Below are 24,690 nucleotides of genomic sequence, written 5' to 3'. Positions count from 1 at the left end.
GGAATGGATATTTATTTCATAAATAATAAAGTGGATACTGTCCCATGAATTAGGGATAACAAACATAATTGATCAACAAGCTTTTATAAAGCCCTTTGTGCCAGACACTAGTCTAAGTGCTTGGGATTCAAAAAAATGAAAAAAAAAAACATAATTCCTGCCCTCAAGATGCTCCTGTATTAATGGAGAAAACAATGAATAAATGCATAGAAAATAGATACAAAATAAATAGAAACAGAGAGAATGGAAACAGAATAAAAGAGTAAAAGGAAGTTAACTTTAGATGAGAAGGCTCAAATGATTGGCAGAGGGAGAAGGTACACAGAAGATTGAATTTGAGTTTAAAAAAAGCCAGAAATGTCAAGAGGTAGAAGTTAAGAGGAAGACCTTCTGGGCATAAGGAGTCTGATAAAGTACAAGGTTCTGGGAGAGCAGTTTGGAATATGAAAAAATTTTTAAAAAGGTAATTATCATAATCATAAAGTGCCCTTTATTATCCTGAAAAGGAGCATTGGCTAATCAAAATGATTAAACAGCCAGCTTAATGAAAAAGGCCATTTAAAGGTCCTAGGTGAAGAGTAAGGGCAGGGTCTAGAGAGTTAAGGAGGAGTTAGGGAAGGTCCTAGCTGACAACAAATCCTTATGCATATTATATGTACATCAGCAGCTACATGATGTAATACCCTGAAGTGGGATATGGTCATATATGTCTATGAAGGTGTTTTGATCATAAATGTGATTTGTAGAAAGAGTGTCTAGTGCACTTACTTAGGGGAAGGATGATTTGATGATCTGAGCCATGCTGACAAGATAGAAAACAGGAATATGTGTATATGTGTGTGTGTGTGTGTGTGTGTGTGTGTGATATTGTTGTCAATGGGAACAGGATGGACTTGGGAGTTTCTGACAATGGCTGTACCACATAAAGACTACCAGTATAAAGGCATGGAGGCTGGGGATGAAGTACTGTGTTTGAGGAACATCAAGTAGGCCGGTGTCATTGGATCAAGAACTCAAGGAGAGAAGTAAAATGTGAGAAGCCTAAAAAAGTAGGAGGGGGTCAGGTTGTGAGGAGCTTCAAATGAGAGCAGTGTTTATATTTGATGCTGGAGGAAATAGGAAATCACTAGTTTTTTGTTTGTTTTTGCTTTTTGAGCAGGGGATGACATTGTCAGACCGATGCTTTAGAAAAATCTCCTTGGCAGCTGGTGATTGAAGGGGGAAGAGACTTGAGACAAGGAGAACAATTAGAATCTGATTGCAATAGTCCAGGTGAAAAATCATAAGGGCTTGAATTATGGGAGTGACTGTGGGTTGAACTGAAGTGAAGATTTGTGAAGATTTGGCAACTAACTGGATGTGAGGAGTGAGAATTGAAGGACTGTGAAGTGGCAAACTTGGGATACTAGAGGTTGGTAGTGTCCTCAACAGTAATAAAGAAATTTGGAAGGGGAAAGGATGGATGTGGCAGAAAGAGAATGAGTCTTGTTTTGATTATGTTGAGTTTGAAGATGCCTACAAGGCACTGAGTTTGAAAATATGCTCTAAAGACATAGGATTATATCTCAGAAGAGGGCCTAGGGCTGAATATCTGAGAATTATATGCATGGAGATAACTGAACTCATAGGAGCTGATGAAATCAACAAAGATAGTAGAGAGAAGAAAGAGAAAAGGGCCCAGGACAGAACTTTGGGAGTAAGGGGGTAGAGAGAGGACTGTAGCCATTGCTAACTGGTTTGTGAGAAATTGTTAAATTTTCATTATTAGCATTGTTGATTGTCTAGACTTTTAATAAAGTGTTAAAAATGAAGATTAGACTTAAAAGTGTATATGAATACATCCCACACACTTCCGTTCCAACTGTTAATTATATTTATCCACAAATCCCTGTATTACTATGTAAACATTTAGATCCTTATCTCATTTGAGTTTCATAACAAATCTGGGGGCACCCATAGTAAGAAAACATTACATGGATGAAGATCTAGCCAAGAGAGTGCCAGGCAGGTTGCTATTTATCCTTCATTCTTGAAGAAGACCATGGCAATAGGGAGGTGATCCATGACATGCAAGTCAGTTGGATTTAAATGAGGTAGTCATCTGGATCCAGTGGCAAGATATAACTCGGGATGACTGAAAGGACTTGTAGGAAGAGAAGCAAGGGACCATGTGAGTAATGAAAGCTCAGGAAGGAGAGGGGATCTAATAAATGTGATCAATTGTTAAATGCTGCAAAGAGGTCAAAATAAAAATTGAGAAAGGCCATGAGATTTAGTCATAAAGATTTAGTGTGATGGAGAGCCATCTGTATCCAGAAAGAAAATTATGGTGACTGAGGATTGATTGAAGGGGGAAGAGACTTGAGACAAGATCATAACAAAATGTTTTCACCTTTTTTTGTTGTTGTTTGCTTGCTTTAATTTTTTCTTTCTCAATTGTTTTTCCTTTTTGATCTGATTTTTCTTGTGAAGCATGGATAAATGTGAAAATATGTTTAGAAGAATTGTACATATTTAACCTGTATTGGATTACTTGCTATCTAGGGAAAGAGGGTGGGAGAAGATGGAGGAAGAAAAACTTGGAACACAAGATTCTGTAAGGGTCAGTGTTGAAACACTGTTTGGGACAGAATGCTATACTACCTTACCCAAATTGACTGTTCAGAGGCATCTTCAGATACAAACAGGAAGCATTTATTTGTTCCTTGAAAGTACAGGCCCAACCACACCTGAGCAGACCCAGAGCCTCTTGGCTCCAATCTCCCAACCTAGTGCATGGCAGCAAGCTGGAAATGGTAAATTGATTAAATAGCAAAAGTCTTGAGTTCATTAGACGGATTGAAAAGGAAGTAACCATTGCTATCTAATTCTTATGTGTCATGCAACCTTCTGAATCTTAGACCTAGAGTCTGACCTTTTCTACCCTACAGATTCCTGAGAATAGGTATCACGTGACTTCCTGAAACTTAGATTTAGGGTCTGACCCTCTTAAGACTTTTTGAAAAATCCACATGTTCCATTCAGTATCTCCTCTTTATTTCGTAGTTTTGAAGATTTCTCACACTAATCCTGATACATTTCTTCTACCAGGACATCTTTGTTATCCACACCTTCAGGCTTGCCCCTCTCTTTAGTATCAACTGTAACCTTTCCTCTACTATTTAGAACCAATACCTGTACATCAGTGAAAGCTTTCAGGAACTGTTTTAGCTAAGAAATCTTGAACTATTCTAGTGATTGTGTAAGCAAGCAGGTGATAGGATAATGATGTTTAAAGCAATGAGCAGAAATAAGAGATCCTGCTTCAACCAACTCCCACCATTTGTCACAGACCAACAGAATGGTTTCTAGCAGCCAGTGTTATCTGTGGAACCACAGAACTATAAAGGCTCAGGGCCATTATCCCATCATTCCCATCTCAAGCAATTCAGACCCAAATTAATTTGGGACAAAGGGTTGAAGATCTCATCTTCTGGAGCTGCTTCAGAATGATAAGGGCGTAGAGCTGTCCCTGCCCACTGGAGTCCAGACTGAGAAGGGGGGACAAGTGGCATCAGGAGCATTTGGTGCTAAATGTTAGAATCAGGTATCAGGTGATTTCAGATTGACTAAGTCACTGGAATTTCATTACTTGGGGTCTGGAAGAAACAACTCTCACAAGTAGAATAAAAATGAAAAAACTAAATATGAGCAAAAGAAAACAAAACAAAACAAAACAAAAGTGGATGTAGTATGAGGGTTACTGTAATCCCACCCAGAGGAAAACTGGGTGGAGAGGAAAGTAGGGAGAAGATGAGGCTATCATGAATCTTTTATCCAGACAATTTTTTCTAGAATAAATACCAAAGAACATTTTCCCAAGTTCCTGTTTTTGTTTCCTCAAAGAAAATGGGAAATGGGTTAAAAAAAATTGTGGCCTTAAGTGAGAATAATCTCCTTTAGCATGAACTCTACAGCCTTTCAATCTTACAAGAGAAGGCTTTTACCCAATTAGTAGAAGTGTTAACAAAAATCATTAGCAGTTTCAAGCTGACAAAATTTTAAAGCATAGCTCATAATTTTTACAAATTATCTAATATACATTTAAGAAATCAGTATACTTCATCTAATTAGGTTATATAAACATAACCTTACCTTATCTCTTCAGGGAAGCTACCAGAATTTTGTTTTAACAACCTTTTTTTTTTTTTTTTTAATTTAAAATCAAACCAAATACAGATTTAAATTTCCAGTAGTAATGTTTCAATATTTGCATATAAATTTCTAAGATCTTGTGATTAAAGTAAACAAATTCAGAATTCTAGCACATACCATTTAATAATAATATTAAACTTACAATTCATCTTGATAACTAAGGAGGTGGCTTTAAGCTCAACATTAAATTGATTAAATGCCAAAAGACTTGAGTTCATTGGATGGACTGAAAAGGAAGTAACCATGGACTAATGGTCAGCAATGCTGTCTATTTCATGTAGGATAGGTAACTTCCTGAAGCTTAGATTTAGGGTTTGCCCTTTTCTGCTCTACAACCCTCTAAAAATAGGGATCACATGATTTCTGAAATTTAGGCCTATGTAACGTGCCCTCCTGGCAGTTACAATTACCAGTCTGTCCTAGGCCCAACAGAGTACCTTTGACCACTGACCTTCACAGTGTCAACTCTACCCGGCTCGCCTCCTTTGAGGCCTTCAAAGGTATCTGGCCACGATCTCTTGAATCTATAGTTTAATAACCAGTAGCACACTCAAGAACAGCCATGTGTAATCTTAAAAGCCTTTATATACCTACTCACATAATGCCCTGACTTGATGCCCTGACTTGTCCGTTCCCTAGTGAACACCTGGTCAGAAGACCCACATGTTCACTACCAAACTCCTTACCTCTCTGGGCTATCTATCAGCTTGGCTTGGCTACCCCAGGTTAGGGAGGCAAGTTAAAGAGAGTGACTGCTGTCTGCAGTGGGCTTATAAATGGCCTGTGAGGTCACACACACAGCCAATCAGCAAGAGAGTCGTCACCCATTACGAAGCTATCTCAATATGGCCAAGATCCCACCCACAGGGCAGTCCTAATATCCACAGAGATTACTTCCTGGCCACTCAATCTCCTGTTGCACTGTGGTGCCGCCCATTTAAAGAGCCCTTACAATTCCCTTCTCTTGTTTTGCGAGAACCGCACATCTCATCAAGCTAAACTTTTAGCACCAGCTATAGTTCACTTGATCCATGAGATGACAGAGTGTTATGCCCAAGGAGCTACAAAGCAGCAGATCAGTAAACAGAAGTATGACAATGAGAACTAGGCTCAACAGTGGCCAAGTGTTCAACCCATTCATTAAAGTCATACTCAAGGAGATGCCAATGAGGTAGGATGTCAACACTGAGGTGGGAAGTCAACAAGGTAAAACATCACAATTCTAGTTAACAATTAAATATCAGTGAAGTAGGTTGTCACAATTCTAATTACATTTATCACAATTCTAGAGCAATTCTAGTTTCACAGGTGCACATAAGCAAAGTCATGTCTATAATATTGTCTCAATAACAATGGCAGATGGGTGTGTTGGTTTTTCACCCACTAATTTAAAATTAAGCATAGTCCATCAAGAGAAAGCATAGGGCAAAGCCTCTCCCCAGGCCACCATATGGCAAGTAGCCACGGGAGGAGCAAGCAGGCCCATTGTCCACTTATATTGCATATCACCCAAAACAGTCCATTTCAGCTGCAACACTGGAACTGTCTGCTGTCTCTGGTGTTACAGTCAGGAGGGACATTGCTGCCATCAGTGTCTGGAGGGCTGCTGACATCTGGTTGGTCCTTCTGGGCTGTTGTCTGGTCCTTCTCATGGATCCCCAGTTCACAAATGTCCCTGGTGGGGATGAACTCCTCTGCTGCTGGATCTGCACCTAGGAAGGAATGTACCAGGGGTCCAACTTGGGCCTTTCCAAATGCCATCCAGGCCTTTCCATATCACAGTGGAAACAAAGTTGTTGTCAAAAAGGTTAACAAAAGTCAGACAAAAGTTAGTCAGTCTGTCGCTTAGCTACACTTTCTGTATATGCCGGAAGTGCATTGCTAAGGTAAAATGCAAAGAATTTAAAAATCTAAAACCAAAATAATTTAAAAGTGTAAAACTGAAATAGATTAAAAGTGTAAAACCAAAATAACTTAAAAATATAAAATTAAAATAGTAATGTGAAATCAAAATACTTTAAAGATGTGAAATCAAAAGTGTTTAAAAATGTAAAATCAAAATTTAAAAATTGTAAGCAATCACATATATGTATTGCCACATCTTGTGCATATCCCAAAATTCCCTTCTCTTGTTTAGAAGAGAAGATCTTGGGGATATAGTCTGTGCAGTAAAGATTTTACTAATAGGATTATAAGAAATGCCAATGGAATGGGCAAAGTCAAATTCAATGCAAAAATACCTAAAGTCAAAATATTTGTAAGCCAATCCATAAACTGTCTTAAATGCATGTGAAATTTCTACAATGGAAAAATGGTTGATCACATGTCTAGTTGCTTCTCCAGATTGGAATGAAGCCATAATGTCCATTGGTCTTAAAACATTAAATTTCAAACCATAAGGGTTTTGTCCTATAGGGAGTATAGGAGAGTGAAAGAAAGATAAGCTGTGTAGCCTTCTGCTTCCTCTTTAGTTATCACAATTTGCAAATATAAGATTCTAGCAGCCTGATTATAAATGACTTGAAGGTCCATTCTGAAAATGGACACGTAGGGTATATTTATCTGAGCTCTTTCTCACTCGCTCTCTAAGTTCTTAAAAGAGCTGATACCTTTTCAGTGGTCTGCCACTCATACAGTTAATGAAAAAAGAACATTTGGCTATATCCCTGAATTCTTTTGCCTAAAATCAAAGTTTGAGTTTCTGATACCGAATTGTACTTCAGGAGTGTGAATCAATAAATCTGATATTACTTTTCCTCCTGGGTCAAAGATCGCACACTGTCTATTTATTCTAGTGATTAAAACAGCAATTTTCCAAACCATTCTAAACATAAACACTGTTTTATAAGTACCCATAGGGGGTTGGGAAATCAAGCCCACCAGTGGAAGTGAAAAACCACGAGGTAAGAAAAGAGGAGTTCCAACTCTGCAAACACGATCCTACCAGTTTTACAAGTATAAAACTCCACTCTCTCTAACTGCAAGGTCTTATGCTTCTAAGGTTTCTTAGAAATTAACTGAACTGTATTTTAAAAAATTTTCTGATTATACTTAATACACAACAATTCCTTTTTGCCTTGGGGCATAAAGCCTACTCCTGTCTTTTGAAATGAAGACACAGGAGTTTTGAATGGATTAATGGGCAGTGCTGATGACATTATCGCCCTTCCTTTTCCTCCTCCCCCTTCTCCCTGGGCCCAAGAAGGTGGGGCAGAGGGCAGAGGAATTGGAAAATTCCCCAAAGGCTGATTCAAAATCAAACCCGAGCTTTGCAAATGAAAAGAACTAAACCTCTTCTCAATGGAAAAGGAATCAATAGATTCCTTAAAACAATAATGCACTAGGTAAACCAACAAAACGCTAAGAAGAATTTCTCCAACTGAAGTCCACGTGGTTTGTTTATTTCCCTCCTTAGCTTCAGCCACTGGCTTGTGTAGTAACCTAGCTCTTTCTTCTTTCTCTATCTCAACCTGTAGTTTAACCTGCAATTCCAGCAACTCTTTTTAAATTATTTCTCGTTCTATTTTTAACTCGACTTCTAGTTGCATTTTATACTCTATACTGTCATACAAACACATTAGCTCTAGGTTGCTCCCTGTCTGAGCTATATCTAATGAGTGTGGGGATAGCCTTCTCGGAGCTTGATGAAAAGATCTTCTATCTGGCTCTTTAACCTCTTTATATAAGCATTATTTTCAGCTGTATCCTTGAGCCTGATCCCGGGGTTACCAGGGTCCATATTGGCTCTCTGCCTTTCCTCCTAAGTGGCCTTTCTACCGGATCTTTCAGAATCTTAATTCTGAATATTAAATATTTTCAAAACCTGATAATGCCTGATGCGCCCACGTTCAGGCGCCATTTGTAACGTGCCCTCCTGGCAGTTACTATTACCACTCTGCCCTAGGCCCAACAGAGTACCTTTGACCACTGACCTTCACAGTGTCAACTCTACCCGGCTCGCCTCCTCTGAGGCCTTCAAAGGTCTCTGGCCACGATCTCTTGAATCCATAGTTTAATAACCGGTAGCACGCTCAAGAACAGCTACATGTAAACTTAAAAGCCTTTATCATACCTACTCACATAATGCCCTGACTGATGCCCTGACTGGCCTAACTCCATCTTTTTGTGAAATCTTTACCTGGTCCCACTTATTTGCATGTATTTAAAAAATAAAAAGCTGTTAAACATTTTAAGAGTTAAGCCCCCATTAAGTTCTAGGCACTGTGCTAAGGCTTTACAAAATGATTTCATTTGATTTTCTCATTTAATGAGGAAGACAACTTGTACCAACTAAGGACAAAGAAGCTATATAATGGATAAACTGGAGATAATCAACACAAGGAAGCCATCAAAATTAAAGAGGGATTGAGAAAGGCTTCCTGGAAGTGGGATTTAAATTGGGACTTGAAGGAAGTCAGAGAAAACAAGAAAGTGAAGATAAGGAGGGAGAATTTTCCAGGCTTGGGGGATTGCCGGGGAAACTGTCTAAGCACATGGAGATAAACTGACTTGATCAAAGAATAACAAGGAGGCCAGAGCTCTGGGGTAGGAGACGGAATAAGAAATTGGAAAGAAAAGAGAACATATTATGAAGGGTTTTGAATGGTAAAAAGCCTGGAAGTCACTGAAGTTTTACTGAAGATGTGGTAAGGGCAGTATTGGTAACTTTGGGGAGAGCAGTTTCAGTTGAATGATGTAGTTAGAAATCTTCGTGCAGTGATTTTAGAAGAGAATAAATGTAAATTAATTTTTTTTTTTTTCCTGAGACTGGGGTTGAGTGACTTGCCCAGGGTCACATAGCCAGGAAGCGCTATTTGAACTCGGATCCTCCTGACTTCAGGGCGGGTGCTCTATCCACTGCGCCACCTACTGCCCCCCAGCAAATGTAAATTTAATGAAAAATATTCATAACTAAAGTTCAGGATCAGTTGTGGGATTTCCTCTGTCCCATACCAACAACTGCCGGGATAGAGGGAAAGGAGTAAAATTGAGTCCCAGTTCTGCCACTAACTAGCTGTGTCATGTTGGGCTTGAGTTTTCTGTAAAACAAAGGAGTTACTAGATGATTACATGAAAGTCTCTTTTAGCTTGAAATTCTTATTTCCCCAGCATAATTTGCTTGTCCGAGGCTCCGGCAGCTAAGTATTCAAATGTTAATTCCCCCATTATCAAGAATTTCTGAAGTAATATAGTAGAAAAAAAAAACTTAGGATGGGGACTACAAAATCCCGGGTTCCAGAACTAGCTCCGTTACTAATTCTAACGTGTCGTTACTAAGTTATGATTTGGGGCAAATCATTTTGTTTCAGATATGCATCTATCTCCCCATAAAATGAACATAAGGACTTAGAATTGGAAGCAACCATGGAAGTCATCTAATGCAACACTTTGCAGACGAGGAGACCTATAGTCACATAAGTAATAAATCCTGTGTTCTTTTAGGGTTTGGGGCCAGGAAGGGGAAAACAAAGCGCCCAAAATCATAGTTGTCAAACACAGCCAGTTTCCTTCTTTTACAGATATGGAAACTGAGGACCAGAAAGGTCACCTCACTTTATTCAAATATAGCCAATAACTGGCACCGAAAGGACTGTAACCCTTTCCTTCTGACTTGGTCATGGCCTTTGCTATACCCTGTGATCTCTCAAAAAATAAACAAAAATCCAGGCACTGAGATAAAAGCAAAAAACGGAGAGTTTACGGAGCTTTGCAACACTTAAAAGTGCTCTGCAAACATAGAGTCGCAGTTGGTTAAAAAAAAAACCCACAGCTGACCATGCAGTATTCACCACCGCACGGCGAAATGCAGCAGAGACGCAGCTCCAATTCCTCGGTAAATATAAATGAATTTTTACTGTAAGACAGAAGTTCAGAGAGTTGTCTACGACTGGTTTACTTCATCAACATCAGGAGGCGGGTGTGGAAATAGAGCAGGAACACCAAACCATCCACACAGTCTCCAGCTTTAGGCTAGGCCCACGCTGAGGACACGTGGACACGCCCATAGGCCACGCCCCCAGGCCCAGCCCAGCTCTGTGTGAGAAAATGGGTACTGACTTCCTGACTGGCCCGGACTTAGCGCCGGCATAAACCTTCGGGCGTGGCTCCTCTCGGATTGACAGGATTATAGACCAATCATCCTTCACCAACCATTTTTTAACTTTTTTTTTTTCTCCCTCCCACTTTTGCCTGTTGGGAGGGGCTTTTCCCCGCCCCGCCTCAGTGAGTGACAGTTCTCAGTCCCACCACCCTCCGACGCTGTTGCGTAATCCTGCATCCAGGTGCCACCCTTAGGAAAGGGGGCGGGTTTGATTGGCAGGAGGGTGGGCCAGCCATCCCAATGCTCCCGGAAGATCGATCTTGACGGGCAGGTGCGGGAACCACTTAATAATCAAAGTTTAGGCGGAAGTGTGTGGCTTTTTACAGAGTGGGGTGGAGTCAAATTCTGAGGGGTGGAGGGAAACAGGCGGTGCGGCCGGAGGGGGGGAGGCGGGCCGAGCGCTGCGGCCGGAGATGGTGTCGGGCAGCTGTAGTGCTCGGCGGCGGAGGACACGACCCTGAGACTTTGGGGGCCAGGCTGCGGCTAGCCGCCGGGCCGTCCGGTAAGCCTAATTCTCCTCGGAGTGGGAGCGATGATCGCTGTGAGTCCCTCTTCTCCGCAGCGCTCCCCCACCCCGTAACCGCTGCTCCCTACCCCGCTGTCCGTACCGGGCACTGCCTCCCTCCGTATGGACGGCGGCCGTGCAGGGACACGGGGGCGGGGCTGGCACTGGGGTTGGGGGCACCTGTCGGCGCTTCCCTCCTTTTCTCTCCTCCCGTTCTGCGGCACCTGCTGTGGAGACCACGACTGTCTCTTGCGCTGGGGTCCCAGGGTGCTCGGGCCCTGGGAGGGTGCGGCGCTTGGGAGGCCCGGGTAGCCAATGACTCTGCGAGCCCGACGGGGTCCCGGACCCAGGGAGCTCCTGGGACGGACCCTAGGTCCGCTGGGAAAGGGAAGCTTCCAGGGGGCGGCTGCTGAGTTGCTGCCCCAGGGACCGTGAAGGCCCCGCGGCTCCCCATAGTGGGAGGCGGCCTGAGTCAGGCTGGCATTGGATGGCTAGGCTGGAGGTCCACGTTGGTCGGTGTGTGTGCCTCTTGCTACCTCCAGGAGATTTTTATTTCTTGGTTTTGTCATCTCCTCCTCCCTTGGGTGTCTCTGCCTTTCTCTTTGGGGTTGAAATGTCTCTAGGGATGTTTTCCTAACAAGGGGTTTCTTTATGCTGTTTCATCGTCTCTGGGATTTGACGTAGTGTGCAGCCTTTGCCCTATCCCGAATCTGACTAAATTTTTTTCGCCTGATTTCAGTGAATGAATTGTACTCTTCCTCTCCCATCCCCCTCAGACTACACGATTAAGGTAGTTTACAAAAGATACACAGTAATTTATGACGCCCTATTCACTAGCTCATACCATCTAGTTAAAGTTGGAAGACAAGAATGCGTTCATTAGCTTGCAACACTTACTGGTTTAGCTAGATTCTTTGCAAACAGTTTCCACCCCATGCTGTTAATATCCTTTAGGGAAAATGCCAGAGGTTTGCTTTTGGACAAAAATTAGAGAGGCTGTAAACAACAGCGTTTCTCTCTACCCATCGTGCTGAGCTTTTCGTTTTTGTTCTTAATTTCTTTTGAATCCAGCAAATGCTTATTAAAATTGAGTGCTACGAAGATTTGTAAAATGACAGTCTTTGAGTGCAAAGCACTCTAAGAGTTTACATTCTCCGAAGAGAAGCGGCAGCCTAGTTTAGTAGTTAAGAGAACTGGATTAGAGATGTCTTGCATTTTACAGACTAAAGTCACTCAACCTCTCGGTGTCCCCAAGCAGCTCTCTAAGCCTAGAATTGCCGAGGCAGGTGATCTGCATGACGTCACAGGTCAGGTCCATTTAAAAAAAAAAGACGATACTCTAGATCTTTTAAGGAGGCAAAGAATAATTATTGAAGGCTTTATAGATCTTAGCTAAATCTTGATGGTAATGATTCTGAGTTCTGGATGAGGTGGTACAGTATATCTTAGATAAGGGAGAACAGTTAATGTACAAGGTTGGGAAATGACATATCAAGTGTAAGACATAACTAGTTGTCCAGTTTAATTGTAATATGGAGAATATGGCCCCTTGCTATTTGAAACTTATTTTTTAAAAGTTACTTTGAGAAGTGTATCAAGTTCCAAGGAACTGTATATTTCTACAGGAGGTTACAATTTTGATTTTGCATAATTCAGGGTCATTACATATGGCAGGCCAAGATAAGAAAGTCTTTTTCAGCCTTTTAATAAAGAGGAAGATTAGATTAATTTTCACGGCCTATTAAAATGTTTCAAGCAAAAAAATACATTTTCTTGATCCTTTGAATTTAGTTAATCCTTAAAGCTCTCCTATCTTTTGTTACCATCCATTTGCAACTCTCATCAAAGGATGAAACCATAAATTTTGGTTTATTTAGAGAATCCTAAAGAATCCACTAAAAAACTAATTGAAGCAATTCACATTTATTTTACTTTGGTTGATAAACTGCTGTTGGCTATAGTTGGTGTAATGAATAGACAGAGTGCTGGATTTGGAGTTTGAATCCTGCCTCAGACATTAATAATTATGTGACTTCTAGTGAGTCACCTAATGTTTTTATCTCAGGCTCAGTTTTCTTACCTGTAAAATGAGAATAATTGTGCCTACCTCATAGGATTGTTGTGAAAGTCAAATGAGATGCCATGTAAACTACTTTTATTATTATACTTTTTGTTATTCTTGAAAAAAAGGTGAAAAGTTGTCTTCCATGCTTTGTAGCATAATGTTATAGAAGGAGCACTGGACTATGATACAGTATATCTGGGTTCTGGTCTCAATGCTGCTCAATGCCCCTGACTAGCTTTAGGACCTTAAGGCAATTTAATTCAAATTCAGCAAACCTTTTTTAAAAAATTATTATAGCTTTTTATTGACAGAACATATGCATTGGGTATTTTCCAACGTTGACCCTTGCAAACACTTCTAATCCACTTTTCCTCTCCTTCCCTCCCCACCCTCCCCTAGATGGCAGTCAGTCTCATACATGTTAAACATGTTAAAGTATCTCTTAAATACAATATATTTGTGTATGTTTATGCACAAAAAAATTGGATTTAGAAAGATAAAAATAACCTGGGAAGAAACAAGAATGCAAGCAAACAACAACAGAAAGTATAAATGCTATGTTGTGGTCCACACTCATTTCCCAGTGTTCTTTTGCTGGGTATAGCTGGTTCTATTCATCACTGATCAGTTGGAACTGAATTGGATCCTCTCATTGCTGAAGAGGGCCACTTCCATCAGAATTGATCCTCATATAGTATTGTTGTGTATAATGATCTCCTGGTTCTCATTTCAATCAGCATCAGTTTATGTCTCTTCATGCCTCTCTGTACTCATCCTGCTGGTCATTTCTTACAGAACAGTAATATTCCATAACATTCTAGACCACAGTTTACTCAGCCCTTCTCCAACTGATGGGCATCCATTCAATTTCCAGTTTCTAGTCACTACAAAAAGCGCTGCCACAAACATTTTTGCACATACAGCTCCCTTTTTCTTCTTTAAGATCTCTTTGGGATATAAGCCCAGTAGTAACAGTGCTGGATCAAAAGGTATGCAAGTTTGATAATCTTTTGAACATAGTTCCAAATTGCTCTCCAGAATGGTTGGATCCATTCACAATTCCACCAACAATCCATTAGTGTCCCAGTTTTCCCATATCCCCTACAACATTCCTCATCTTTTCCTATCATCTTAGCTAATCTGACAGGTGTGTAGTGGTATCTCAGAGTTGTCTTTATTTGCATTGATCAACAATAATTGGAACACTTTCATATGAGTACAAATAGTTTCAATTTCATCATCTGAGAATTGTCTGTTCATATCCTTTGACCATTTATCAATTGGAGAATGGCTTGATTTCTTATAAATTAGAGTCAATTCTCTGTGTATTTTGGAAGTGAGGCCTTTATCAGAATCTAAATGTAAAAATGTTTTCCCAATTTATTTCAGCAAACATTTATTAAGTACCTAGTGTATGCTAGATACTCTGCTCAGAAATGAGGCTACAAAGATAGAAGTCATCCAGACTTCCAGACTTCTCAAGGGAAAAAAAGAGTAAAGAAGTTATTTCCTTTCTCAGAGCCTCTGTTTCCTCCTCTGTAAGATGAGGGGATAACTACTGATGATTTCTAAATTACTTTCCACTTTGTATAATTCTGGAATCACCAAATGCTTTATTTTTCAAGGGCATACTGAAAACACAGCTTTGAAAAGGATTACATGTGAGTGACTGGGAAGCAGGTGACAGCAGACATAGGAAGATCTGTTTGGTAATCTTTGGGTCACACTTATTCTTAACAGCAATCTAAGGAAAGCAGGTGTTAAGTACAGCTTATTTCACAGAATCTTAAAGGATTTGATTTTTCCATTTCACCTATGCTTGGACAGGAATCTAATCCTTCATCAAAGATCTCTAACAAGTGATCATTCATCCTCTGCCTGAAAATTTCAGAGACAAAAAAATCAAAAATGAAGCAGGAATGTCCATCATGCTTGCTATAAGAATAGAAAAAGAATTAGAAGGAATAAGTAGACAAAAAAAGAAAGGAAAAGCTATTGCTTTCTGCAGATGATATGATGGTTTATGTAGACATCCTAAAAAGTCAGCCAAAAAACTAATTGAAGCAATTCACATCATCAAAAAAGTTGGAGGATATAAAATAAAACCATGTATATCATCTGCATTTCTGTAATTGAAGACTAAAGAGACTGGAAAATATAATACCTCTGAAGTACTTTCTTCCAGCACTGGACAACAAATGTTCAGAAGTTTTTCCTTACAATAATTTTTCATTAATCTTTCTCTCTGGAACTTTACCCATTGCTTCCAGTTTTTTTTTTGTTTTTTTTTCCAGGATAAACATCTCTAGTTCAATTTGGAATAATTTATAATACTCCTACCATCCTGGTTACCTTACAGTGCCTGCTGTCTTTTGTGTATAATTTGGAAAGGTCTCTCATCATAAGCTCGTGGAAGGCAGGGACTGCCTTTTCCCTTTCTTTTTACTCACATGTTTATCATATATATGATATATAGGTGATTAGTAAATGTTTATTGACCAACAATACATCAATCTTTTTGGCCACATCTATATTTTTGTGTGTGTGTCCTATGTCTCCACTTTTAAAAGATGTTATAATAACTTTTTGGACATAACTCAATGTTAGGAGAACTGAGACTTAGCTACCAGGAATTTACACTTCTGTGATTTGATTATTGGATATAATTACCTCTCAGAAAAGCACTAAGAGTTATTTGCTCTATAGATAGGAATGGCAGTAGTTTTTATGTATATATACATATATGTATGTGTATATGTGTGTATACATACTTCTACACTGTTTAAAGCATTTTATCATTTAATTACATCCATTTAGTGGCTAAACATAACCCTACTATTGGTGCCAAATTCTCATTTTATGCAATGTGACCTAAGCAACACTCAGCTCCTTGTATGCTGCCAACAAATATTTGAATATTGGTTATATTTAAAGTGCTATGGAGAATACAGAAAGAGTGATTTTTGCATTCAAAATTTTCTGGTGTAGGTAGAGAGACAACATTAATTATTACTCAATGCATATATTGGCTGGCATAATTATTTACAAAGCCTGGTTACTTAGTAAAACATTGCCCATGTTTATTTGGGTTTTATAAACATTTTATAATAATTAGTTTGAGTAAATTCCTACCTACATCTCACTAATCAGTATTGGAAAAAGTGCACTAGAGTGAAGGAGTCTGTTCTAATTTTCAGCTTGGCTTCTCTTCACTCTCCTCTTCCTTTGTATTTTTAGTAAATGACCTGCTGACTTAGTATCCCTTGAGACAGCATGTTGTTTTCCTATCTGCTACTTGGAACACTGGTTGGAAGAGAATAATGTATCTGCTGCTTTTGTTAGTAAAATCAGATATTTGCAATGTTGCATTTCATTTATAACTAGTCTAATACCCAATATTCTTAATTAATTTAAAATATTCTTAATTAATTTAACAGTTTAATTAACTGGTTTGAGCAATCATTGAAAGAATAAATAGGATAGACAGAGATTAGGGCCAGCAGGAGTGGGGGTAGGATTTTTAACAGATTAAAGACCGTGTTTTACATACCAACTTTTGAATGGGGAAAAATCCTATTTTTCATTTGAATTGAGTATTCATTTCTCAATTTCAAAGTTCTTGATAATTTCAGAAATCTTTATTGATATCTTTTTCCTTATCTTTTTTATAGGTGGAAAGAGAATCTCGAGGGCTTGACAGTTTGGTGACAGAGAATTTAATTTCTTTACTTGGAATACACGTTATGAACCCTTTCTGGAGCATGTCTACAGGTTCTGCACGCAAGGTGAATATACTAATTGACTATGAAAACCTATTTATGTATCTGAGAATTGTACTAGAATCTAATATAAAAATGCAAAGCTCCTTTTTGAGTTATATGAAAAACTTATAAGGGAGAGATGTTAACATTAGAATCAGCATCTCAGAGTGGTGACTAAATGTGATTATAAATGTATTTTATGGAGAAAATATTGGTGTCACAATTTTAAGAATATTATCCAGCTCATATCTATTGCAAAAAAAATGGATTTCATGCAACAAATTGGTAGCTACTCCACAATTAAATTGAAACCATTCATTGCACATATTTGAGCAGCAGTTTTGTGTGTGTGTGTGTGTGTGTGTGTGTGTGTGTGTGTGTGTGTGTGTGTTGTAGGATTTCATTGGAAGGTTTAGGGAATCCCAAGGAAAGACCAGTCTGATAGATTCTATCATATTTAATTTAGAGTTGAAGGCTTTTATAAAATTTGAAGCCTCATTTATTCCCTTTGGTTCAGCTGAATGAACTTCAGTAGTACTGTTTAAGGAAGATTGTTACTTTGTCCAGAGTGCAATCTTTGGTGGTACCTAACCCAAGGAAGCTCTGGACTTCATAGTTTAGTCATCATAACTCATTTAGGCCTTTGTCTTTGACTAAGGGTGACAGTTATCCTGATGATACTCAAAATGTGGAAATCTATCCATTAGGAACAGGATCAAATTCAGATTCAGGCAAGTGAGAAATTAACTTCACTCTTTTGTCTCTAACATGAGTGCCCAACATCATCAGGTGGTAACTAATTTCAATCATTCCCAAACTACTTACCCATTGTTAAGTTTATTTGCCTTTTAGGATCATCTAATTACAGGAGCTGTCATTTGTATTTTGAATGGTCCTAGAATATGTTTAATAATAGCTTACATACGTATTACAGCTATTAAAAGTAAACTTAATGGGGAAATTATGACTAACTTATGTATACTGAGGTCACCTGTAACTTTAAATTATCTTTTATCTTCATTTTTTGACAATCACTGGTTGCAATTATGGTCATTTTTTTTTTTTTTCCCTTTTTTTTTCTGAGGCTGGGGTTAAGTGACTTGCCTAGGGTCACACAGCTAGGACGTGTTAAGTGTCTGAGACCAGATCCAAACTCGGGTCCTCAATTATGGTCATTCTTGCAGGCAATTAGGCATAGTGTTTTTTAAGGAATGGGTGAAGGGAGGAAACGGTAGGGAAATGTAATTTCAGATTGTTTCAACTTTGCATTTTTACTTTAAACAACTTGCACACAAATATGTTAAACATTTTTTATTAAGGTTTGCGAAAGCCTGAACCTAACTTTCAGTAAGATTTCATATCTGAGTAGTCATTCTACTAAATGTTCTCAAACTTATCTTTTACAGCGATCTGATGGTGAAGAGAAGACAGTGACTGGGGACCTGAAAATTAGTCCGCCACGAACTGCTCCAAAGAAACAGTTGCCTTCTATTCCTAAAAATGCTCTGCCGATAACTAAGCCTACATCTCCTGCCCCTGCAGCACAGTCAACAAATGGCACACATGCCTCTTATGGACCATTCTACTTGGAATATTCCCTTCTTGCTGAATTGTATGTTCTTCACAAACTATTGGATTAAATTCTGAAGGGGGCCCAAAAGTAAATAATGAAGATTGTTTTGGGGAAATTTCTAAATGTAGTTCTCAAAAGGACTTAAACATCTTTTCCAGATAAATTTGAATGTATGCTTGAAACTTTATTGCCAGTGATGTGGTAATGTACTTTTAGCAAAGGATGTGTTATGTTATCTACATAGACTATTAAATGTAATGTGTCCTAGCTGAGCTATGTAAGTGGAAAATAATTTAAAAGAAAAGTTAATTTTCTAATTGTAGTTAATAGGGCAAAAATTTTGCCTTTAGCATGCCATTATATGTATTGGGCTTTTAAGACAGAATGCAAGGTATTCAGTTTTCGCAGAAGAAATTTGTGTGAAGGACATAATAGCTTTCTTTCCTTTTATAACCTAATGAAGCAGCTTACTGTGGAAGAGAGGATCAGTAGAAAATACGTTGAACTTGCAGTCCCAAAACCTAAGTTTTTCTTCTTAGTACTTGTATGACCATAGGCAAGTGACTTTTTGTGGGGTCTCAGTTTCTTTTTATTTTTTTAGTTTATCCATTTCTAAAGATAAGAACTAGATTACTTAAGTTCCCTTCTAGCTCTAGATCTGTGATCCCAAGCGGACCATCAAAGTTCATTCATTTATATCCATCACTTTAAGATCCTTTTTCCAAAAGAATCACTAAAACAGCTTGTTGGTAATGTAATAGTTGAACTGAGCTTGAAATTCTAGTGTAATTGTAGTTGGGTGTGACTTAATAATAATATTGGTCCATGTGGTTTTATAATCGGATTCTTCTTGAAAATAGGCAGTGAATTGAATAGTCATGTATTATGGTGATTATCCTGTGCTAGAATACAAATAATCACTTGAGTGGAATTTATTACTCTCCTGTTGATATGCTTAGAAAATGAGTTATTTTATAAAACACTTTATTGAAAAATAGCCTTTTAAAAAATATAAGCTGGTTGGAATTGAGAAAAAAAAGTGTGTGTGTGTGTGTGCATATGTATAGATATATAGTGTGTGTGTGTGTGTGTATATATATGGTGTGTGTATACGTATTATATATATATATGGTAGGTACAGTAAAATAAGGGAAGTATCTTATTTTCCATTGAAACCCAGGAATTTAGCTGCTTATTTTTTAAGACACTAGATACTATTATTACCTTCTTAAGGTTGGTCATGTTCTGGGGCAGCTAGGTGGCGCAGTGGATAGAGCACCAGCCCTGAATTCAGGAGGACCCGAGTTCAAATCTGGTCTCAAGACACTTAACACTTCATACTTCCTAGCTGTGTGACCCTGGGCAAGTCACTTAACCCCAGCCTCAGGGGGGAAAAAATGTTCTGCATGTAGACAATGCTTTAACTGAATTACCAGTAAGCATTTCTTAACCCCCTACTAAATGCTAAATATTGTGTTGAGTGTAAAGTTAAAGAATACAAAGAACGAAACAAACTTGACTTTTAGTTGCAGGAAAAAAATGGTCAGTAAACCATATCATGACTTTTCTTTTCCTTAGATATGGATAGGCAGAGGTTTTTGAAAGCAAATGTCTTCCTTTTTTTTTTTTTTTTTTAAATTGTTTTTTAAAGATTAGTATTTTACATATTCATGCATGAGCTTTTGTGTTCATAGCAAGGTTCAGATTTCAGTTGACTGACTTGGCATCTATTTTGGGGAGCACTTTGCAACTTATCTTCTATAGCACATCTCATCAAGCACTTTGCAAATTTAAGAGTTCATTTTTATTTTAATGTTAGTTTCTTGCTTCTTACTAATTTTCAGAGCTGTGATGTTTTAAAATATGAGCTAAATAGAGAATACCAAAATATAATTCTTTACTTTTTAAAAATAAACTTTATATGTTTGGGGATATTTGTATGTAGATATGTGGCCTTTTATGTTGAAACAAAGTAAAAGTCACTTAAACATAGTGTAATTATCCCAAATTTAATTGGAATTAGAATGTCCAGAATTTATTTTTTTGAATTTATTAATTTTAACAGATGTCTGTCTATTCCCTATCACTGTGCAAAGCACAGAATCCTAATTTAGAAGGTTATGTTGTTCTTGGTCCCTTAAAGACTAAATGTGTAGTAGCATTTTAGAGAGAGGCAGTGCCATTCATCATATAAACTGATTCTTTGCATATTTCTATTTAGGAGCTAATTTCTTAATCTGAAGTCATTTTCCAGCTCATGCTCCTCCTCCTCCTTTATTTTATTACATTCTCTTTTAGGAAGTAGAACAGTTAGTTGAGCACTGAAACCTATGTGTGTTGTTCCCCTGTCTTCTTTGTAATATGGCCTTAATTATGTTGGCACTGGCTGCCTTATGTTGGTAATTGTCTAGTGTGTTCCCCTACTTGATAAATGGCTGTAAAGTTATCTGTCACTGCAGTTTACATTCATATAAATTAATGTTTCCATCTAATGCTTCTACTCTAGCACCTTGGTTGTGAAGCAGAAGTTACCTGGTGTCTATGTGCAGCCATCTTACCGCTCTGCATTAAGTAAGATATGATTCTTTCTTTCTCATTTTCACTAGAGCTATTTTATTAATACAAACTTAAGACATCTTTTTTCTTTGACAGTGTGGTTTGGAGTAATATTCATACGACATGGACTTTATCAAGATGGAGTATTTAAGTTTACAGTTTATATCCCAGATAACTACCCAGATGGTGATTGTCCAGTAAGTAGTATGATGCCTTGTCTCTGTCAATCCATGTTGTTGCTTGGCTTACAGACTTACTGAGGGTTTATTATTCACTTTACAACTTAGTATTTAATGCTTCAGTTTTATAACAAACAAAACAAAACTTCTCAGTTTTATCCCAAAATGGTATTTGCTACTTTGTTACATTATGACTTCAAACTTTTGAGGAAGAATCAACTTACTCTGCTGATTTCAAGGGGCGAAGGTAGAAGTAATGAATAGGTAGTTGCAGATTTACACATGATGTAAGTGAAAAAGCCATTAAAATGAGATTTGTCCAAAAATAGTGAGAAATAACACCTTATTCCTCCCTTGAAGCTTATTGTATATATTGAAGAAAAGATTTTTGTTAAGACTAGATAGCTTTTGAGGTCATTTCTAGTTCTGAAGTTCTCTGAGCTTAGCTCATTGTATTCCTCTTGCTCCGAGATACTGTAGTAGGATGCTTATGATATGACTGGAAAAATTGTGTGCCAGTAAAATGGCTTTTCTTTTATTGTTCTTAAATTGCTCAACCTACAGCTCTTAAAAAGAAAATATAACAACTAATGATAGTGTCCAATATTCATATGTTAGTAGCTCTTCCATTGAGGTTAACAATGTAATAATATTCTTGTTCTCATTTAGTCTTATTTTTTCATCTTTCTAGTCTGATACATTAATGTTCTACATTGTGCTAATAAATTATAATAATTTCTAACCACTAAACCCCTCTGCCCCCATACTAAATTTTATTGCTTCCGTCAAACCCCAAAACCGGGTAAATAGGCCTTTAGCATGATATTTTCTCTAAATTGATTTTTTTTTTTCTCTTTAAATCTAGCGCTTAGTATTTGATATCCCCGTCTTCCACCCACTAGTTGATCCTATCTCAGGTGAATTGGATGTGAAGAGAGCATTTGCAAAATGGAGGTTAGTATTTTCTTTCTTATTGATAGAATATTGCATGAAAGAGCCTTGGAGCCTTAAATCTTTCCATTCCTCTTTTAGGAGGAACCATAACCACATTTGGCAAGTACTGATGTATGCACGACGAATTTTCTACAAGATTGATACAACTACCCCTTTGAACCCTGAGGCTGCAGTATTGTATGTAATCTTTTCAATGTTATATATTAAATTTGAGTTTTAAAGTATATTTACTGAGTTGCAAATAATTCTTTTTCTAAATGTAGGTATGAAAAGGATGTTCAGCTTTTTAAAAGTAAAGTGGTTGACAGTGTCCAACTATGCACTACTCATTTGTTCGATCAGCCTAAAATAGAAGATCCCTATGCAATTAGGTTAGTATATGATACAGATAAATATTGTTTATTACCACATTGTCTGTCATTCTCATGTGATCCTAGAATAATTGTCTACTTTAGGTATCTAGACAGCATGTTAGATATGCTGAGTTAGGAAGATCTGAATTCAAATCCAGCCTCAAATCCAGACACATACTAGCTGTATGACCCTGGCAAGACATTTAACCTTTGCTGCAGATTGCTCACCTGTTAAAAAAGAGACTAAATACATCACCTGGTAGTTATAGATTTCTCCTCATTATGTAATTTGCAAAAACAAAACAAAACAAACAAAAAAATCCTAAATCTGGTTTGGTTCTGTGAATTTAACAATTTTACCATTCATTTAGTAAATAACTAGTATCAAAATTAATTTCTATGGTGCCTTGCATATTTTAGGTATTCAGTTATTGATCTTGTTATGAAGTCAAGACATTTGGGATTATGTGAAGAGATAGTCTAAACTGGTAGATAATTCAATTCTTTCTTTGAAGATTTAGGAGTGGGGCAGCTAGGTGGCGCGGTGGATAGAGCACCAGCCCTGAATTCAGGAGGACCTGAGTTCAAATCTGGTCTCAGACACATAACATTTCCTACCTGTGTGACCCTGGTTCGCTTAACCCCAGCCTCAGAAAAAGGGAAAAAAAAAAAAAAAAAAAAAAAGAAGATGATTTAGGAGGATTATTTCCTGTGTATTCTCGGATCTTTAAAATAAGAGACTTCTTCCATGTTTTTATTCTGTGGCATAGTAGATATTTTCATGAATTTTTTCTAGCCAAAAAATTCATTACCTAATGACTAGGCCTTTCTAATTTCATATAGCAGGTCTATATTTGTAGCCTTTACAGCTTGTTAGGATTTGCTATTGGTATAGCCTTTTAGAATCCAGGGTCAGCTTCATGTCAGTGTAGTAATTTAGACATAATTTCAAAAATTACAAATAATGCATTTGAAATACTACTTTTTCATTCATTAAAGTTTCATTTAAAGAGCTGGATCATAATTGAGATAATTTAGTCTATTTCCTATATTTTACAGATGCCTAAGGAAGCTGATATTAACCAGTTTTGGTTCTTGTCAATAAGTTATTTTTACATTCTGTTAGGCTAAACAAATCATTACACATCTTTATGTTCCTTAACAAGTAGCAACTTTAGATATACTTAAAGGGCATCATAAATAAGTTCAACACTTTACAATTATTTTCTAGAAAACTACTTATCTCTGAGGGAGGGAAAAATGATGGGTTTCAGAATAGCATTTCAGAATGAATATTCCAGCAAATGAATAAATGACATATAAGACTTATCATGTTAAAGAAATCAGAAGCCATGAATGTTTTAAAATCTTTTGAATCTTTTTCCCTCCCAAAGTTTTTCTCCATGGAATCCCTCTGTACATGATGATGCTAGAGAGAAGATGCTGACTCAGAAAGTAGGTAGAAGATTTAATTTCTAACAATATTTTTTTCTAAGTTCTTTAAATCCTGAGCTGGTATCAGGCTATAATTATGCATTAAAAAAAATTTTTTTGAATAACTTTTTTTTTTTAAATAAAATTTATATTTTTGGGAAAAAAAAAAAAAAAAACAACTATAGGCTCCTGTTTCTGCCTGCCTGTTCTATAACTATTAATGCCTTGTTTTTTATTATGCCTAGAAGAAGCCAGAAGAACAGCATAGTAAAAACCTCCATGTCGCTGGCCTGTCATGGGTAAAGCCTGGCTCAGTGCAACCTTTCAGTAAAGAGGAGAAAACAGTAACAACTTAAAGGAATTTCTGAACGTTGGTGCACTGAGCACTTTTCTGCTGGTGAAGGGAGAAGAGCAGGAAGAAGTTTTTCTGCTGGACTCTGGACTAGTTAAGCTGACCAATGGCCGTGACTGTAAAGAGTAAAACTGCTCGAACAAAGACTGATTTTTGATGTTTTACATATACATCTTAGGTTCTAACAGAATTTTGGAAGACTTCTCTTTAAATAATGCAATACTTCTGTTAGAATTTCTTTAGGGTGGTTATCTAGTTTGAGTACTCCAGATTATCGGGGATTTTGGCAGGGGCTTTTAAACTTATTTTCCTTCTGAGAAATAGCCTTTTTTTTTTTTTTTTAAACCTAATTGGCTGAAATATTAGCAGGAAATCTGAAGCTGAAGGTAAGCTACTACATTCATTTCAACTAACATAGCAGACAAGAGTTTAACACTATTTAATGGTCTTGAAATCAATGGTTTCAATTGTAAATATGCTAGAATATGGAATTGTATATAGAGCTGGTTTAGTAACTCAGCACTTTTAAGTGAAAGATAAACTGAGACTGTTAGTCTTAGCCTACTGTTTTACTGATTAAATATAATACTGTCACTGAAGCACACATTAGTCTGAGGAAAGGAGACCATAACACTATGGTTGATTTGTTTTTGGTGTGTTTTCC

General features: G+C 37.6%; 1 protein-coding gene across 3 annotated transcripts; it reads left to right on the top strand.

Moving 5' to 3' along the window:
- Positions 1-10,631: 10,631 nt before the first annotated feature.
- AKTIP (AKT interacting protein) lies at positions 10,632-24,172 on the top strand. Of its 3 annotated transcripts, none has more exons than XM_074293408.1 (10): positions 10,632-10,796; positions 16,536-16,649; positions 18,032-18,237; positions 20,705-20,769; positions 20,851-20,951; positions 21,799-21,887; positions 21,966-22,064; positions 22,151-22,258; positions 23,635-23,695; positions 23,923-24,172. In XM_074293408.1, exons 2-10 carry the CDS (start codon positions 16,608-16,610, stop codon positions 24,028-24,030), a joined length of 879 nt encoding a protein of 292 aa, XP_074149509.1. In that variant the 5' UTR covers positions 10,632-10,796; positions 16,536-16,607; the 3' UTR covers positions 24,031-24,172. The 3 variants fall into 3 exon arrangements, with proteins under 3 accessions (XP_074149509.1, XP_074149508.1, XP_074149507.1); XM_074293407.1 differs by having other exon boundaries at positions 23,920-24,172; XM_074293406.1 differs by having other exon boundaries at positions 10,642-10,796; positions 21,799-22,064; positions 23,920-24,172.
- The last annotated feature ends 518 nt before the right edge of the window (positions 24,173-24,690 follow it).

The sequence above is a fragment of the Sminthopsis crassicaudata genome, chromosome 2 (genome assembly GCF_048593235.1).
Source record: "Sminthopsis crassicaudata isolate SCR6 chromosome 2, ASM4859323v1, whole genome shotgun sequence".
Classification (NCBI taxonomy): Eukaryota; Metazoa; Chordata; class Mammalia; order Dasyuromorphia; family Dasyuridae; genus Sminthopsis; species Sminthopsis crassicaudata.
The sequence above is the reverse complement of the archived record's forward strand: the minus strand, read 5'-3'. Positions and strand labels throughout refer to the sequence as shown.

Coding starts and splice junctions, on each gene's coding strand:
- AKTIP (XM_074293406.1), top strand. CDS start 16,608: ATGAACCCTTTCTGGAGCATGTCTACAGGTTCTGCACGCAAG. Junction 18,238..20,704: donor TATTCCCTTCTTGCTGAATT/GTATGTTCTTCA, acceptor CTTCTACTCTAG/CACCTTGGTTGTGAAGCAGA. Junction 23,696..23,919: donor AGAAGATGCTGACTCAGAAA/GTAGGTAGAAGA, acceptor TATTATGCCTAG/AAGAAGCCAGAAGAACAGCA.